Source organism: Zalophus californianus, chromosome 4, assembly GCF_009762305.2.
Source record: "Zalophus californianus isolate mZalCal1 chromosome 4, mZalCal1.pri.v2, whole genome shotgun sequence".
NCBI lineage: Eukaryota > Metazoa > Chordata > Mammalia > Carnivora > Otariidae > Zalophus > Zalophus californianus.
The window spans coordinates 71,981,006-71,998,168 of NC_045598.1; the positions used below are offsets into that span (position 1 = coordinate 71,981,006).

Consider the following 17,163-nt stretch of genomic DNA (forward strand, 5'->3'; position numbering starts at 1 on the left):
GACTGGGATTATTCCCTGCATATTTTCAGACCACAATGCTTTGAAACTAGAACTCAATCACAAGAGGAAAGTCGGAAAGAACTCAAATACATGGAGGCTAAAGAGCATCCTACTAAAGAATGAATGGGTCAACCAGGAAATTAAAGAAGAATTTAAAAAATTCATGGAAACCAATGAAAATGAAAACACAACAGTTCAAAATCTTTGGGATACAGCAAAGGCAGTCCTGAGAGGAAAGTATATAGCAATACAAGCCTTTCTCAAGAACCAAGAAAGGTCTCAAATACACAACCTAACCCTACACCTAAAGGAGCTAGAGAAAAAACAGCAACTAAAGCCTAAACCCAGCAGGAGAAGAGAAATAATAAAGATCAGAGTAGAAATCAATGAAATAGAAACCAAAAGAACAGGAGAACAAATCAACGAAACTAGGAGCTGGTTCTTTAAAGAATTAACAAGATTGATAAACCCCTGGCCAGACTTATCAAAAAGAAAAGAGAAATGACCCAAATCAACAAAATCATGAATGAAAGAGGAGAGATCACAACCAACAACAAAGAAATACAAACAATTATAAGAACATATTATGAGCAACTCTATGCCAGCAAATTAGATAACCTGGAAGAAATGGGTGCATTCCTAGAGATGTATCAACTACCAAAATTGAACCAGGAAGAAATAGAAAACCTGAACAGACCTATAACCACTAAGAAAATTGAAGCAGTCATCAAAAATCTCCCAACAAACAACAGCCCAGGGCCAGATGGCTTCCCAGGGGAATTCTATCAGACATTTCAAGAAGAATTAATACCAATTCTCCTGAAACTGTTCCAAAAAATAGAAATGGAAGGAAAACTTCCAAACTCATTTTATGAGGCCACCATTACCTTGATCCCAAAACCAAAGACCCCATCAAAAAGGAGAATTACAGACCAATATCCTTGATGAACATGGATGCAAAAATTCTCACCAAAATACTAGCCAATAGGATCCAACAGTACATTAAAAGGATTATTCACCATGACCAAGTGGGATTTATCCCTGGGCTGCAAGGTTGGTTCAACATCCACAAATCAATCAACGTGATACAGTACATTAACAAAAGAAAGAACAAGAAGCATATGATCCTCTCAATAGATGTAGAAAAAGCATTTGACAAAGTACAGCATCCCTTCTTGATCAAAACTCTTCAGAGTATAGGGATAGAGGGTACATACCTCAATATCATAAAAGCCATCTATGAAAAACCTACAGCGAATATCATTCTCAATGGGGAAAAGCTCAGAGCTTTTCCCCTAAGGTCAGGAATGCGGCAGGGATGTCCACTATCACCACTGCTATTCAAAATAGTATTAGAAGTCCTAGCCACAGCAATCAGACAACAAAAAGAAATCAAAGGCACCCAAATCAGCAAAAAGGAAGTCAAACTCTCACTCTTTGCAGATGATATGAAACTTTATGTGGAAAACCCAAAAGACTCCACCCCAAAACTGCTAGAACTCATACAGGAATTCAGTAAAGTAGCAGGATATAAAATCAATGCACAGAAATCAGTGGCATTCCTCTACACCAACAACAAGACAGAAGAGAGACAAATCAAGGAGTCGATCCCATTTACAATTGCACCCAAAACCATAAGATACCTAGGAATAAATTTACCCAAAGAGGCAAAGGATCTGTACTCAGAAAACTATAAAATACTCATGAAATTGAGGAAGACACAAAGAAATGGAAAAACGTTACATGCTCATGGATTGGAAGAACAAACATTGTGAAGATGTCAATGCTACCTAGAGCAATCTACACATTCAATGCAATCCCTATCAAAATACCATCCACTTTTTTCAAAGAAATGGAACAAATAATCCTAAAATTTGTATGGAACAAGAAGAGACCCCAAATAGCCAGAGGAATGTTGAAAAAGAAAAGCAAAGCTGGCAGCATCACAATTCCGGACTTCCAGCTCTATTACAAAGCTGTCATCATCAAGACAGTATGGTACTGGCACAAAAACATGCACATAGATCAATGGAACAGAGAGCCCAGAAATGGACCCTCAATTCTATGGTCAACTCATCTTTGACAAAGCAGGAAAGAATGTCCAATGGAAAAAAGACAGTCTCTTCAACAAATGGTGTTGGGAAAATTGGACAGCCACATGCAGAAGAATGAAACTGGACCATTGCCTTACACCACACACAAAAATAGACTCAAAATGGTTGAAAGACCTAAACGTGAGACAAGAGTCCATGAAAATCCTAAAGGAGAACACAGGCAGCAACCTCTTCGACCTCAGCCGCAGCAACTTCTTCCTAGAAACATCGCCAAAGGCAAGGAAAGCAAGGGCAAAAATGAAATATTGGGATTTCATCAAGATAAAAAGCTTTTGCACAGCAAACGAAACAGTCCACAAAACCAAAAGACAACCGACAGAATGGGAGAAAATATTTGCAAATAACACATCAGATAAAGGGCTAGTATCCAAAATCTATAAAGAACTTATCAAACTCAACACCCAAGGAACAAATAATCCAATCAAGAAATGGGCAGAAGACATGAACAGACATTTTTCCAAAGAAGACATCCAAACGGCCAAGAGACACATGAAAAAGTGCTCAACATCGCTCAGCATCAGGGAAATCCAAATCAAAACCTCAATGAGATACCACCTCATACCAGTCAGAATGGCTAAAATTACAAGTCAGGAAACGACAGATGTTGGCAGGAATGCGGAGAAAGGGGAACCCTCCTACCCTGTTGGTGGGAATGCAAGCTGGTGCAACCACTCTGGAAAACAGTATGGAGGTTCCTGAAATAGTTGAAAACAGAGCTATCATACGATCCAGCAATTGTACTACTGAGTATTTACCACAAAGATACAAATGTAGGGATCTGAAGGGGTACGTGCACCCCAATGTTTAATAGCAGCAATGTCCACAATAGCCAAACTGTGGAAAGAGCCAAGATGGCCATTGACAGATGAATGGATAAAGAAGGTGTGGTATATATACACAGTGGAATATTATGCAGCCATCAAAAGGAATGAGATCTTGCCATTTGCAACGACGTGGATGGAACTGGAGGGTGTTATGCTGAGTGAAATAAGTCAATCAGAGAAAGACATGTATCATATGACCTCACTGATATGAGGAATTCTTAATCTCAGGAAATAAACTGAGTGTTGCTGGAGTGGTGGGGGGTGGGAGGGATGGGGTAGCTGGGTGATAAGCATTGGGGAGGGTATGTGCTATGGTGAGCACTGTGAATTGTGCAAGACTGTTGAATCATAGATCTGTACTTCTGAAACAAATAATGCAACATATGTTAAGAAAAAAGAAAAAGAAGAAAATAGCAGGAGGGGAAGAATGAAGGGGAGTAAATCGGAGGGGGAGACGAACCATGAGAGACGATGGACTCTGAAAAACAAACTGAGGGTTCTAGAGGGGAGGAAGGTGGGGGGATGGGTTAGCCTGGTGATGGGTATTAAAGAGGGCACATTCTGCGTGGAGCACTGGGTGTTATGCACAAACAATGAATCATAGAACCCTACATCAAAAACTAATGATGTAATGTATGGTGATTAACATAACAATAAAAAATTAAAAAAAAAACAACCCTAAACTTAGAAACTCCCAGGGCAATCATCTCAGGTCTCCTCCCTCTCAGGGAGCTTTGTACTATTGCTCAATAAACTTCTCTTTGCTGCCCACCAATCTTAGTCTGGTCTACCTCTTCCTTCTTCGAAGTGACATGACCAAGAACCATGGGCACTAAAGGCGGAGAAATCCTGCCAACACAAGGGCCTACATAATCCGGCTTCTGGCTATCTCTCCGACCTATCTTCCAGGATTTATCTCATTCAGTTTATCCTCAAAACCACCAAGCAGCCTCCTGCCTCAAGGCCTTTGGATTTACTGGGTTATTTTTATTTTTCTGCAACCCTTTCCTCATCAGGGTTGCAAAAACGGTAATTTTAAATTCTAACATGCTTCCCTCATTTCCTAGCTTTTTCTATAAAAAGAAACTACCTTTCATCAACTATTTGGTTGTCCTGAGCTTAATTTCTATAAAAAAAGCAAGATAATTTTATAAGAAAACTTTTATTCCCTCCCCTTATTTTTCTTCTATTTATCATTTTTCAAAATAATGATACTGTGGCATAATAAAAATATATATTTGGTCTTTGTTCCTGGTTTCTGGTACAGACCTCCTAAAACCCTTGGAATTTCCTGAGTCATACAAGTGTCTTTTGTTATTCATAACAATCCCCTTTAACCACATCTGAGCTTATGCTAATGAGGTGACGCATGGTGGTACCCATAGATAGCTTCAGGATGGAGGCTAGTCACCAGAAAGGCAAACAAATGGCTAGAGGGTGGGAACTTAGGAGGAGGCCGGAGGGGGGGAGGAGGGTGAGAGACTGAATTACACAAAATTTTGAACAAAGAGATTCCAAGAGCTTCCAGTTTGGTGAACACACTGATGTGCCCAGAAGGTGGCACACCTGGAGAGGGCATGGAAGTTCGAAGCCCTCACCTTCCATACCCTGCCCTATATGCATCTCTTCCATTTAGGTATTCCTGAGCTGTATTTTTTATAATAATCTTGGAAACCTGTTTTCCTGAGTTTGTGAGCTGTTCTAGCACAGTGTTAAACCTGAGGGAGTGGGGGGCTGTGGGAACCTTTGAATTGGTAGTCAGACAGAAACATAAGCAGCCTGGACAACTCCTCTATGGCTGTCGTCTCAAGTATAGACAGTCCTGTGGGACTGAGCCCTGAAGTCTGTGGAGTTTGACACTAACTCAGAGTTGAATACCCAGTTGGTGTGAGAGGATTTGATAATTTCAGAGATGTAATTCCTTAGCATCCTCTAAAGGTGACCAGAGAGGGTTTGTCTGTCTGTTTGTATTTAGCATCATTATAACTCATGGATTTAGAGATACTTGATGGGATTCAATCCACTGCAATTATTATCCTTAATGATGTTCAAATCACATCACTCTTTGGCTAATGGAAGTCTTTCAAACTGGCTCCAGAATCCTTCTGATATAACCCTCATAATCTTTGATACCCAGAAGTTAGCATTTTTAACACATTTAAGTCATATTTTAACTGAAATCACAAGCACAGAATCAAAAGAAAGGGTCATATTATTTTTTCTGGTCCTTTATAAGATGATCCCTATGTTGACCAGAATAACAGAAGCACCTCAGTCTTCAACATTTTAAAATACATTATATTTTCAAAATGCTGGACTGAACATTTTTCATAGCGATTTGATTCAGCAAAAATTCTTAGAATGGGTCAGCATCTATGCTTAATACATTTATTTATTCACATGTAAAGAAAATGGGACTTCTAGTTTAGAAGACATGGGGACTTTGGGTCAAAACCAGGAACAGAAAAAGCACTAAGATTATTCTTTGGGATTCAGTATTAAGTATTATTAATAACATTTAATTTAATATTACTAATGGGACAATGTTATTGTAGTTTATTAAGGTTAGATGATTCATATAACTGGATTAAACTTGGATTTTTGTTTTATTGGTAAAGATTATTTTTATCTAATTTAATTTTAAAACAATTTTTGAGTATAGTTGATACACAATGTTACATTAGTTTCAGATGTACAGTATAATGATTCAACATCTTCATACATCATGCCATGCTTACCACAAGTGTAACTACCATCTGTCACCATATAATGTTATTATAATATCACTGACTATATTCCCTATGCTGTGCCTTTTATTCACATGACTTACTCATTCCATTACCAGAAGCCTGTATCTCCCACTCCCCTTCACCCATTTTGCCCATCCCTCTTCCCTTTGGCAACCATAAGTTTGTTCTCTGTATTTATTGGTCAGATTCTGCTTTTTGTTTATTCATTTGTTTTTTGTTTTTTTTTTAGATTCCACATGTGAGTGAAATCATATGGTATTTGTCTTTCTCAATAACTGGATTAAATTTGAAGGAACTATTGGCCTTGACTAAAGTAATATAAACTGTGAATGTTTATGGGAAGGTTTTAAGTTTCCTTTAAGAAGTGTTTTTAGGAAAGGAACTATCTTGACCACAAATAGATTGCCTGGACTAGAATTATAAGTATATGGTAGGCTGAAGATACAGACTTTGCATTCATTACTCAGGTTTAAAGATCTACTGCATAACTAATCATGTGTTTAATTAATAGTAATACAAATATTCATCACCCTGCAAATAAAGTTCATTAAGTAGATAAATATGATAAACTGTGAACCAAGATGGCATTTGCTGACAAGGAAAAAAAAAGCTATTGTCGCTAGTAAATAAGAAAAGGAATTTACTTTCTTCTATTTTTTTGTGACAGCAATTTATTTATGTAAAAACACTCTCCAACATGATCATTCCCTCCACAAATAATTTAAAGGGAGAGAATATGAAACCTAATCAAGCTCAAAACAGCCTGTATCCAAAGTTTTGGTAAAATCCCTAGTGTACTCTTTTATTTTTTATCCCTTTCTTTTATTCAAGTATATTTTATACACAGTGAAATGCTCTGATTTTAAGTGTTATCATTTGATGAGTTTTGACAAATGAATATACCCATACACCATACTCCTATCAATATATAAAATATTGACATCACCCTAGAAAGTTCCTAAGGGCCCGTTCTCAGTCAACCTCCATTCCCAGAGAAACTACTATTGTGATCTTTTCCACTATAAGTTTGTTTTGCGAGTTCTGGATGCTCATACACAATGTATTCTCATGTGTTTTGCTTCTTTCATTCGGCACAATGTTTTTGAGACTCATTCATGTTGCTGCCTGTCAGTATTTAGCTCCTTTTTACTGTTGAGTAGCATAGTATGAATAAACTAAGATTGGTCTATCCATTCTCCTATTGTTAGAAACTTGGGTTGTTTCTAGTTTTTGACTTTTGTAAATAAAGCTGCAATGAAATTCCAGTTTTTTCAGACATACTATTTCCTTTTTTCTTGGGTAAATACTAGGAATATAATTTCTGAGTCATAGGGTAGGTTATGTGCAACTTTATAAGAAACTGCCAAACTATATATTCTAGGTCCTTGTACCACTTTATACTCCCTCTAGCAGTGTGTATGAGTTTCAGACGCCCTAGCTCCTCACCAACATTTAGTGTTTATAGACTTTAATTTTAGCCAGTCTGGTGATTTTGAAGTGGTAATTAATTCTGACCGTATTTGCATTTCCCTTATGACTAATAATGTCAAGGAGTTTTTTTCTGATACTTATTGTCCATATTGGAATTTACTTTCTTGTGATTTTTCTTAGAAGGACATTGTTTCTACCATTAGTCTCCTGATTTCAGCTAATGATTTTAGTTAATGAGCTCAATAGTCTTTATTTTTAATCATACTAGTGTTACTAATGCTGAAAAAAAATTGGTATGTGACCACTAAAATTTTGTGTGACACTTCATTCTATTATTTAACAATTTAACAACATAGTTCTCAAGGACTAGAGATCAGTTTCACTCTTTATGCAGTTCATCTTTGTATGTTATTATCAGTATCCACAGAATAAGCTGGAATGTTGGAATAGACATGTTTTGTTACTATTGTTAAATGAATGCATAAAGTCTTTAAATTCCATTAGGTTACCCCACTCGCCTTCATCCTTCAGGTAGTGTTTTATAAATTAATTACTCACTATTTTGAGAGACAACCTGGTGTTAGGAAGAGAGTAAGACAGATTCACTTATTTTTTTTTTAAGATTTTATTTATTTACTTGACAGAGAGAGACACAGTGAGAGAAGGAACACAAGCAGGGGGAGTGGGAGAGGGAGAAGCAGGTTTCCCGCGGAGCAGGGAGCCGGATACGGATGAGGATGCAGGGCTGGATCCCAGGACCCTGGGATCATGACCTGAGCTGAAGGCAGACGCTTAATGACTGAGCTACCCAGGAGCCCCAAGACAGTTTCACTTCTGAATATAACTCTACCAGTTACAAGTTGTGTTACCTTTGTTAAGTACTTAGCTCTCTAGGTACATTTTCTTCTGTGCAAAGCAGAAGATAATAAAGCCGGGGCACCTGAGTGGCTCAGTCATTAAGCATCTGCCTTCGGCTCAGGTCATGATCCCAGGGTCCTGGGATAGAGCCCCACATCGGGCTCCCTGCTCCGCGGGAAACCTGCTTCTTCCTCTCCCACTCCCCCTGCCTGTGTTCCCTCTCTTGCTGTGTCTCTGTCAAATAAATAAATAAAATCTTTAAAAGAAAAAAAAAGAAGGTAATAAAGCCTACTCTGAATAGTACTTTTAATTGAAATGAACCTGAATGAGATGCCGGACATAAAATAATTGTCAGATATTAGAAGCTTAGTAAGTACCAGTTCTTCTCTTACGATACCAGTGCCTTGTTACTAATATTAACTCAGCTTTTTGGTTCAGTTTTACATTTATTGAGTGCCCAACATACGCTGGGCACTGGGCTAGACACAAATCAAAAATGAATAAGTTCTGGCCCCTGCATTCAAACAACTAAAAGTCTATTAAGAAAGACCAACACATAAGTGAGAACTCATTTTGTCTGAAGAGAGATGAGAACTACCAAGATCAGTTTACATTTCCTGTCCTTTATGATAAATACCAATCTTATTGTAAAAGCAAAACAGAAAATAAAATGGATTAGTTTTTGCATCAATCTAGAATATTTTAGCAAAATAAGCTTTATTCTTATAAATTTTAAAATAGCCTTATAAATAGAACATATTTATATACTGTCTTAAGGTATTTTCATTCATAAAATTCACAAGACTTACTTTTTTTTATTTACCAAATAAGAAGTGTGGTATTTTTAGCAAGTCACATTTCTAATTTTCCTAGTTGCCTCATAAGTAGCTCCTTCAAGAAAAGAAAAATAACATTTTCTTAAGTGTCAACTATATACAAGCATTCTACCAGATGCTCTGTGTGCTTTAAATCATTTAACTTATAAAGGTAACTTTTCATTCTAACGACTTTTATAAGATGCATTAATCCAAATATGTTTGTATAGAGATTCCATTATGCATTGTCATTTTCTATTTCAGTTAAAACTTTCTAAACTGCGATTGCATTAATTTGCTCTTTCCATAGATTCATGTAGCTTCCTTTTGAAGTGGACAGATTATTTCTTTGTGCAAGAAACAAGATAACTTTTTACACAGTTTTCTTAGAGGCCAACAATTCTACCTCCTATTCTTGCTAAATAATAACTAAGAAAAGAAAAATATTTGGGATTATCTTTATACTTTAAAATTTCTTAAATTAGAAGAAATCTTTACTCCCCAAAGGAAAACAAATCCTATGACTGCACGTCAAAATGTATCATCAAAACCTTGCACTCTGCCTTTTTTGCATTATCTTGAAAAAAAATTATAGGAGGATTATAAAGTTTGAATGTTCTATTGACCTTGATTAATCTAAATTGCATGGTAAATATTTAGGAAAGTTTTTAATAAAACCACACCCTACAAGCTTTCTGGATGCATTAAGACACGGTGGTAATTTTTAACACCCGTCACAAATCTAACGTCCTCTGCAAATACGTGCAATTAAAACAAATCATGGTCAGTTTTGCCTATTGTGGACATAGTTGTCAAATTATTAAGTTAAATATAAATTGAAGACTAATATTCCAGTTTATAAGATTAAGTCCTCAAAAAGGCTAATTAGTTGCTTACAAGTTAAAAATAGGGCTTTTTAAAAGTCCCTCATATATGGTTGCATAAAAATACTTTATTGGTGAATAGTTATAAATAGTGAAAATATAGCCACACTACTAAATATAATATTAAAACTTGAGATTCAGAGGTGCCTGGGTGGCTTAGTTGGCTAAGCATCTGCCTTCAGCTCAGGTCATGATCCCAGGGTCCCAGGATCGAGTCCCATATTGGGCTCTCTGCTCAGCAGGGAGTCTCCTTCTCCCTCTCCCTGTGTTCTTACTCTCTTGCTCTCTCTAATAAATAAATAAAATCTTAAAAAAAAAAGTTGTCTGTCTTTTCTCTCATTGTTACACATCTAGTTGATAGAATTGCAAAAGCAGCAAGAGAAAAACAACTTGTTCTATACAAGGAAACTGCCATAAGAGTATCAGCAGATTTTTCAGCAGAAGCTTTGCAGGCCAGAAGAAAGAGGCATAATATATCCAAACTGCTCAGAGGGAAAAAAACCAACCAAGCATACTCTACTGGTAAGATTATCATTCAGAACTGAAAGAGAGATAAAGAGTTTTCCAGACAAGCAAAAGACAAAGGAGTTCATCACTACTAAACTGGCTTTATAAGAAATGTTAAAAGGACTTCTTTAAGCTGAAAAGAAAGAGCATTAATTAATAACAAGAAAACATATGAAAGTATAAATCTCACTGGTAAAAGTAAATATATAGAAAGGAGTGGATGATTATAAAACTTCTACACAGGTTAAAAGACAAAAGGAGTAAAAATAACTATGATGGTGAGTTAAGGGACACATGAAATAAAGATATGTAAAATGTCACATCAAAAAAATAAGATGTGGGATGGAGTAAAAATGTAGACTTTTAGAAATTGACCAAATTTCAATTGCTATCAACTTCATATATAAAATTCACATATAAAATATATATGTGTGTGTGTGTGTATATGATGTTACACGTGAGCCTCACATTAACCAAAAAGCAAAATCCTCTGCTAGACATAAAAAAGACAGTAAGAATGGAATCTAAGCACAATACTAAATAAAGTCATGAAAACACAATGGAAGAGAGCAAGAGAAGGAACAGAGAGTCACTACAAAAACCCCAGTCAGAAAACAATTAACAATAGGCAACAAGTACATACCTATCAGTAATTACTTTAAATGTAAATGGATTTAATACTCCAATCAAAAGACACAGAGTAGCTGAATGTTTGAATAAACAAGACCTATCTATATTCTTCTGCCTACAAGAGACTCACTTCAGATATAAAAACCACACAAAACCTGAAGGCAAAGGGATGGAGAAAGAAGTTCCATGCAGATGGAAACCAGAAGAAAGCTGGGGGAGCTATACTTAACATCAGACAAAATAGACTAAAACAAAGACTATAATAAAAGACAAAGATGGACATTACATAATGATAAAGGGGTCAATCCAACAAAAGGATATACATTTGTAAGTCTTTATGTACCCAACATAGGAGCACTCAAATATATAAAACAAATATTAACAAACCTAAAGGGAGAAATTGACATCAACAATAATAATAGGAGAGTTTAATATCCCATTTACCTCAATGGATAGATCATTCATATGAAAAATCAATACGGAAACAATGGCCTTGCCTTTAATGACACATTAGACCAGCTGGACTAAATAGATATATACAAAACATTCTATCCAAAAGCAGCACAACATATATTCTTCTCAGCGCACATGGAACATTCTCTAGCATAGATTATATATGTTAGGTCACTAATCAGGTCTCAATAAGTTTAAGACTGAAATCATATCAAGCATTTTTTCTGACTGCAATGATATGAAACTAAAAATCAATTAGAAGAAAACTGAAAAATCACAATTATATGGAGATTAAACAATGTGCTACTGAATAACCAATGCATTAATGAAGAAATCAAAGAAATTTTAAAAATACCATGAAAATGGAAATACAACTTACCAAAATCTTTGGGATGTAGCAAAATCAGTTCTAAGAGGAAAGTTCATAGTGATATAAGCCTACCCCAAAAAGCAAGAAAAATCTCAAACAATCTAACTTTATACTTCAAGGAACTCGGGGGGAAACAAAAGATCAATGAACTAAGAGCTGGTTCTTTGAAAAAATAAAGTTGACAAACTTTTAGCTAGACTAACTCAGAAAAAATAGGATTCAAATAAATAAAATTTAAAAAAAAGATTTACAATGGATACCACAGAAATACAAAGGATCATAAGAGACTACTATGAACAATTATACACAAACAAGTTGGCCAACCAAGAAGAAATGGATAAGTTCCTAGAAATACAATCTTTTAAGACTGACTAATGAAGAAATAAAAATTTGAATAGGCTGATTACTAGTAAGGAGATTAAAGCAGTAATCGAAAACCTCCCAACAAACAAGAATCTAGGAGCTACAGCTTCAGTGGTGAATTTTACCAAATATTTAAAGAAGAGTTAATGCCAATTCTTCTCAAACTCTTCCAAAAAACAGAAGAGGAGAGAATGCTTCCCAACTTATTTTACAAGGATACCACAAAAAAAGAAAACTACAGACCAATATCCCTGATAAACATAGATGCAAAATCCTCAACAAAATAGTAGTGAACTAAATTCAGCAATAGATTAAAAGGATCATCAAGTGGGATTTATTCCAAGGATGCAAGAATGGTTTGACATCATCTGCAAATCAATCAAAATGATACACCACATTAACAAAATGAAGGCTAAAAATCATAGATCATCTCAATAGATGCAGAAAAAGCATTTGATAAAATTCAACATCCATTTATGATAAAAACTCTCAACAAAGTGGGTATAGAGGGAATGTACCTCGACATAATAAAGGCTATAAAAGACAGCCCACAGCTAACATCATACTAGATGGTAAAAAGCTAAAAGTCTTTCCTCTAAGATCAGGAACAAGGTAAGGATGCTCACTCCTACTACTTTTATTCAATATAGTATTAGAAGTCCTAGCCATGGTAATTAGGCAAGAAAAAGAAATAAAATGCATCCAAATTGGAAGGGAAGAAGTAAAACCGTCACTATTTGAAGATGACACGATAGCATATATAGAAAACCCTAAAGACTCCACTGGAAAGGTGCTAGAACTAATAAATTCAGTAAAGCTGCAGGGTAAAAAAATTAACATACAAAAATCTATTGCATTTCTATATACTAACAAAGAACTATCAGAGAAATTTTAAAAAAATCTCATTTATAATTGCATCAAAAAGAATAAAACCTAGGAATAAATTTAACCAAGGAGGTAAAAGACTTGTATGCTAAAAACTATAAGACATTAACAAAAGAAATTGAAGACACAAATAAATATAAGACATTCTGTGCTAATGGAGTAGAAGAATTAATATTAAAATGTCCATATTACCCAAAGCAATCTATAGACTCAATGCAATCCCTGTCAAAATTCCCATGGCACATTTCACAAAGACAGAACAAATAATCCTCAAATGTGTATGGAACCACAAAAGACCATGAATAGCCAAAGCAATATGGAGAAGAACAACAAAGTTGGAGGCTTCATGCTCCCTGATTTCAAATTATATTACAAAGCTATAATAATGAAAACAATATGGTACTCACTTAAAAAGAGTCACATAGATCAATGGAACAGAATAAAGAGCCCAGAAATAAACCCATGTATGTATGGCCAATTAACTTACAACAAAAGAGGCAAGAATATACAATGGGGAAAGGACAGTTTCTTTAATAAATGGTGTTGGGAAAACTGGACAGCCATATGCAAAAGAATGAAATTAGACTATTCCCTTATACTATACATAAAAATAAACTCAAAATGAATTAAAGACTTTAATTTAAGACCTGAAACCATAAAACTCCTAGTAGAAAACATAGGCAGTAAGCTCCTTGATATCATTCTTGGCAATTTTTTTTTAGATTTGACTCCAAAAGTGAAGGCAACAAAAGCAAAAATAAACAAGTAGGAATAGAGCAAATTGAAAAGCTTCAGCAAAGGAAATCATCATAAAAATGAAAGGCAACTTACTGAATTGGAGAAAATATTTGCAAATTATATATTCAAACTCATACAACTCAACATCAAAACAAAACAGTTGATTAATAAATGGGCAGAGGATCAGAATAGGCATTTTTTCCAAGAAATACAGATGGCAAACAGTCACATGAAAAAGTACTCAATATCACTAATCATCAAAGAAATGCAAATCAGGACCACAATGACATCACTTCACACCTGTTGGAATGGCTATTATCAAAAAGACAAGAAATAACTAGTGTTAGTGAAGACTGGTAAATATGTGGAGAACAGGGAACCCAAATGCCCTGTTGGAAGGAATGTAAATTGGTACAGCCACTATGGAAAACAGTATGGAGTTTCATCAAAAAATTAAAAATAACAAACTTCCAGTAATAAGATAAATAACTTAAGGAGATGAAAAATATAGCATAGGGAATATAGTCAATAATATAAAATAAAAAGTGATCAGAACTACCATATGATTCAACCATTCAACTTCTGGGCATTTTATCAGAAAAAAAAAAACAATAGCCAAGATATGAAAAGAATCTAAGTGTCCATCAATGATTGAATAGACAAAGAAGATGTGGTGTAAACACACACACACACATAATGGAATACTACTCAGCCATGAAAAAATGAAATCTTGCCATTTGTGACAACATGGATGGACCTTGAGGGCATTAGGCTAAGTGAAATAAGCCAGACAGAGAAATACAAATATTGTATGATCTCAATTATATGTGGAATCTAAAAAACAAGACAGGTGAACAAATAAAACAAAATTTACGTATTCAGTGAACAGAGTAGTGGTTGCAGGGATGGAAGGGGGGTACACACTTCCAGTTGTGAATAAATAGGTCATGGGGATATGATGTGTGGCATGGTGATTACAGTAAATGGTACTGCATGCATATTTGAAGGCTGCCAGGAAAGTGGCTCATGAAAATTTTCAACATAAGAAAGAAAATTTTTTGTAATTTTTTATGGTGATGGATGGTGGCTGGACTTACTGTGGTGATTATTTGCAGTATGTACAAGTGTTGAATCATTATGTTATATAGTTGAAGCTAGTATAATGTTTATGTCAACTATATCTCAATTTAAAAAAAAAGTTAAGGACCTTCTTTAATAATGTCAGGAAAATAATGTGATACTCACTAGTCATCACTCACCTTTGGACCTGGCAATCCAGGTAACCCAGGATTTCCATGTGGCCCTGGTATGCCCTGCAAATAGTAAAAAGGTCAGATCACTCTTAGAACAGATGTAGATACAAATAAACAGTGTTTATTGCAATGTTCAGATAAATATTACATAGCATAATTTCATTAAAACGTATTTCACCTTTTCTTTGCCCCCACAAAGTTCTTTATTTTTTCCTAGATGTTGGATATTTCATCTTGGAAAAGAAAGCTACACTAATTATAGTATATATTTCCTTCTTTTGATTCAAAACACTGCCTTGAAATGGTTACCTCCTTCATTTATCACCCCTATCTCCAGCCATATTGCATAGTGCTACTTCTAAAAGCTGTGCAGAGTAAGAAATCTAAAAATAAGAAAGTGCAAATGTTTATTCTTCTGTCAACATGAGCTAACCCTTTCTGCACTTGGGTTTTTGCTTATGCCATTATGTATGCCTTAAAGACTTACTTCATTTCACTTTGCCCCCCTACAGCCACCCAAATCATTCTTCAAGCGTCAACTAAGATCCCACTTCATTTTTAAATCCTAGCTGCACTATCTATCATAAAGTGACTTCTCTTTCCTACTAACTTCCATAGAAATTGCTACATGTAAAATTCATTTGCAATTAATTGTACATTGCTTTAGGACATTTCTTACACTGTTCTAATCTGTTAGTTAAATATTTTATTGCTATTTTAACTATCTTATGACATGCTATTTAGTTCTAGGATTGAAATTTTTTTAAAAAACGGACTGTTTTTCATATTATCAGCATAGTAGTTGGAACATATTAGATACTTAATAAATATTTGTCAGTAATTGCTTCTATTTACCAACTATGCATAGATAACTGTGTTAATGCTTTATATTTCTTATTACTAATCCTTATAACAATCCTGCAAGGTGGTTATTTTTACTCCCATTTACAAAGGAAGAAACTTAAGCTCACAGAACCAACAAGTAGAGGAACTAAGATTCACCTCCAAAAAGCCTTCCTGGTTTGCAGACCCCTATATTCATTTGGGTTTGGTGCCCACTTCTGGGCTTTTCAGCCATACCTCTAGGTTAACATATAACATACAGTTAATAATTACTTATTTTTCTGTCTTTTCAATTCTGAATTAATAGAGCATTGTGTTTCAGAAAGGAGAGGGGCATCAGCAATAGCAATATTGGAGGTATAACTAGCAAGATTAAAACTAAGGGAAAAAGATTAGATGTTATGGCATATGTCATTTGTAACATTCAAAACATAAATTTTAATAAAATAGATAGAAAAATTTATGGGAATTTACAAATGATTTATTGATGGAGATGTAGGGCAATGGCATAAACTATTATTTTACAAAGCTCAATAGTGAAACCGTGAGCCAGGACAGTAACTTTAGGAAAAATTAATGTCAGTGAAAGTTCGAGTTTTATTTTTTAAAGGATAATTCGTTGGTTGTTGCCAAATGAGATAAAATCTCAGGAGAGAAAAAATGCAAAGTGGCAAGTTTTAAGTTAAATAATGGAATGGAGATAAAATTAGGAACACAAATGTTTCTAATGGAATGGAGATAAAATTAGGAACACAAATTAGGAACACAATAGCCTTGAGAGGAGGAATAGTGTTCCTTCCTTAAAGAAAGGATTGGACAAATAAATTTAAAAAAAAAGAAATTAGAGAAGGTAACTGCTGTACCATGAAAATAGCTGGACTCAGACGTTGAAGGTCATACTGTGGGAGAACAGCCTCAGTAGTGGAAAGGGAATGGAATTAGCACAGAGAGAGATCCAGTCCCTCAGAAGAGTAGGATCCACACAGAGAGCAAGGAGGATGAAAGAGGTGTGCCAGCTACAGGAGAGTGGGCGCATTGACGAGAGACTCTGGGAGGAACATGACAGATCATCAAGTAGAGAGAAGTAAACCAAATGCTAAACAACTACCACCAGTGAGCATTCCTGAGGCCTCATACAGATAAGAGTTTGTTGTGAATATGGGTGGCTCACAGTAATATTTCAGGATATGATTTCTCATTATGTTGTGTGTATGATAGATAAAAATCAGGATAGAAAGAAAGTGGATTGTCCGTGGCATGTGCATTTGTCTTTATAACACACAGTCAAAATTCCTTTTCTGGCTCTTTGAGGAATTTCTGTTAGTAAAAGTCCACATTGTTGTTGGGTTTTTTTTTTTTTTTTTTTTTTTAGTTTTGAAAGAAATGAATTTTAACACAGCAGTAAATCTTTTGTTGGACCTGTGTAATGTGAGAAACTACTGCTG

The 17,163-nt window shown here is 35.1% G+C and overlaps 1 protein-coding gene across 1 annotated transcript in view; it reads right to left on the reverse strand.

The window, feature by feature from the left end:
• Window positions 1-17,163, reverse strand: part of COL24A1 (collagen type XXIV alpha 1 chain) — a 414,236-nt gene that overhangs the window by 322,763 nt on the left and 74,310 nt on the right. The window contains exon 7 of the mRNA XM_027615241.2: window positions 14,882-14,935. Within this exon, the coding sequence (XP_027471042.2) occupies window positions 14,882-14,935 (54 nt within the window). The remainder of the gene's footprint in view (window positions 1-14,881; window positions 14,936-17,163) is intronic.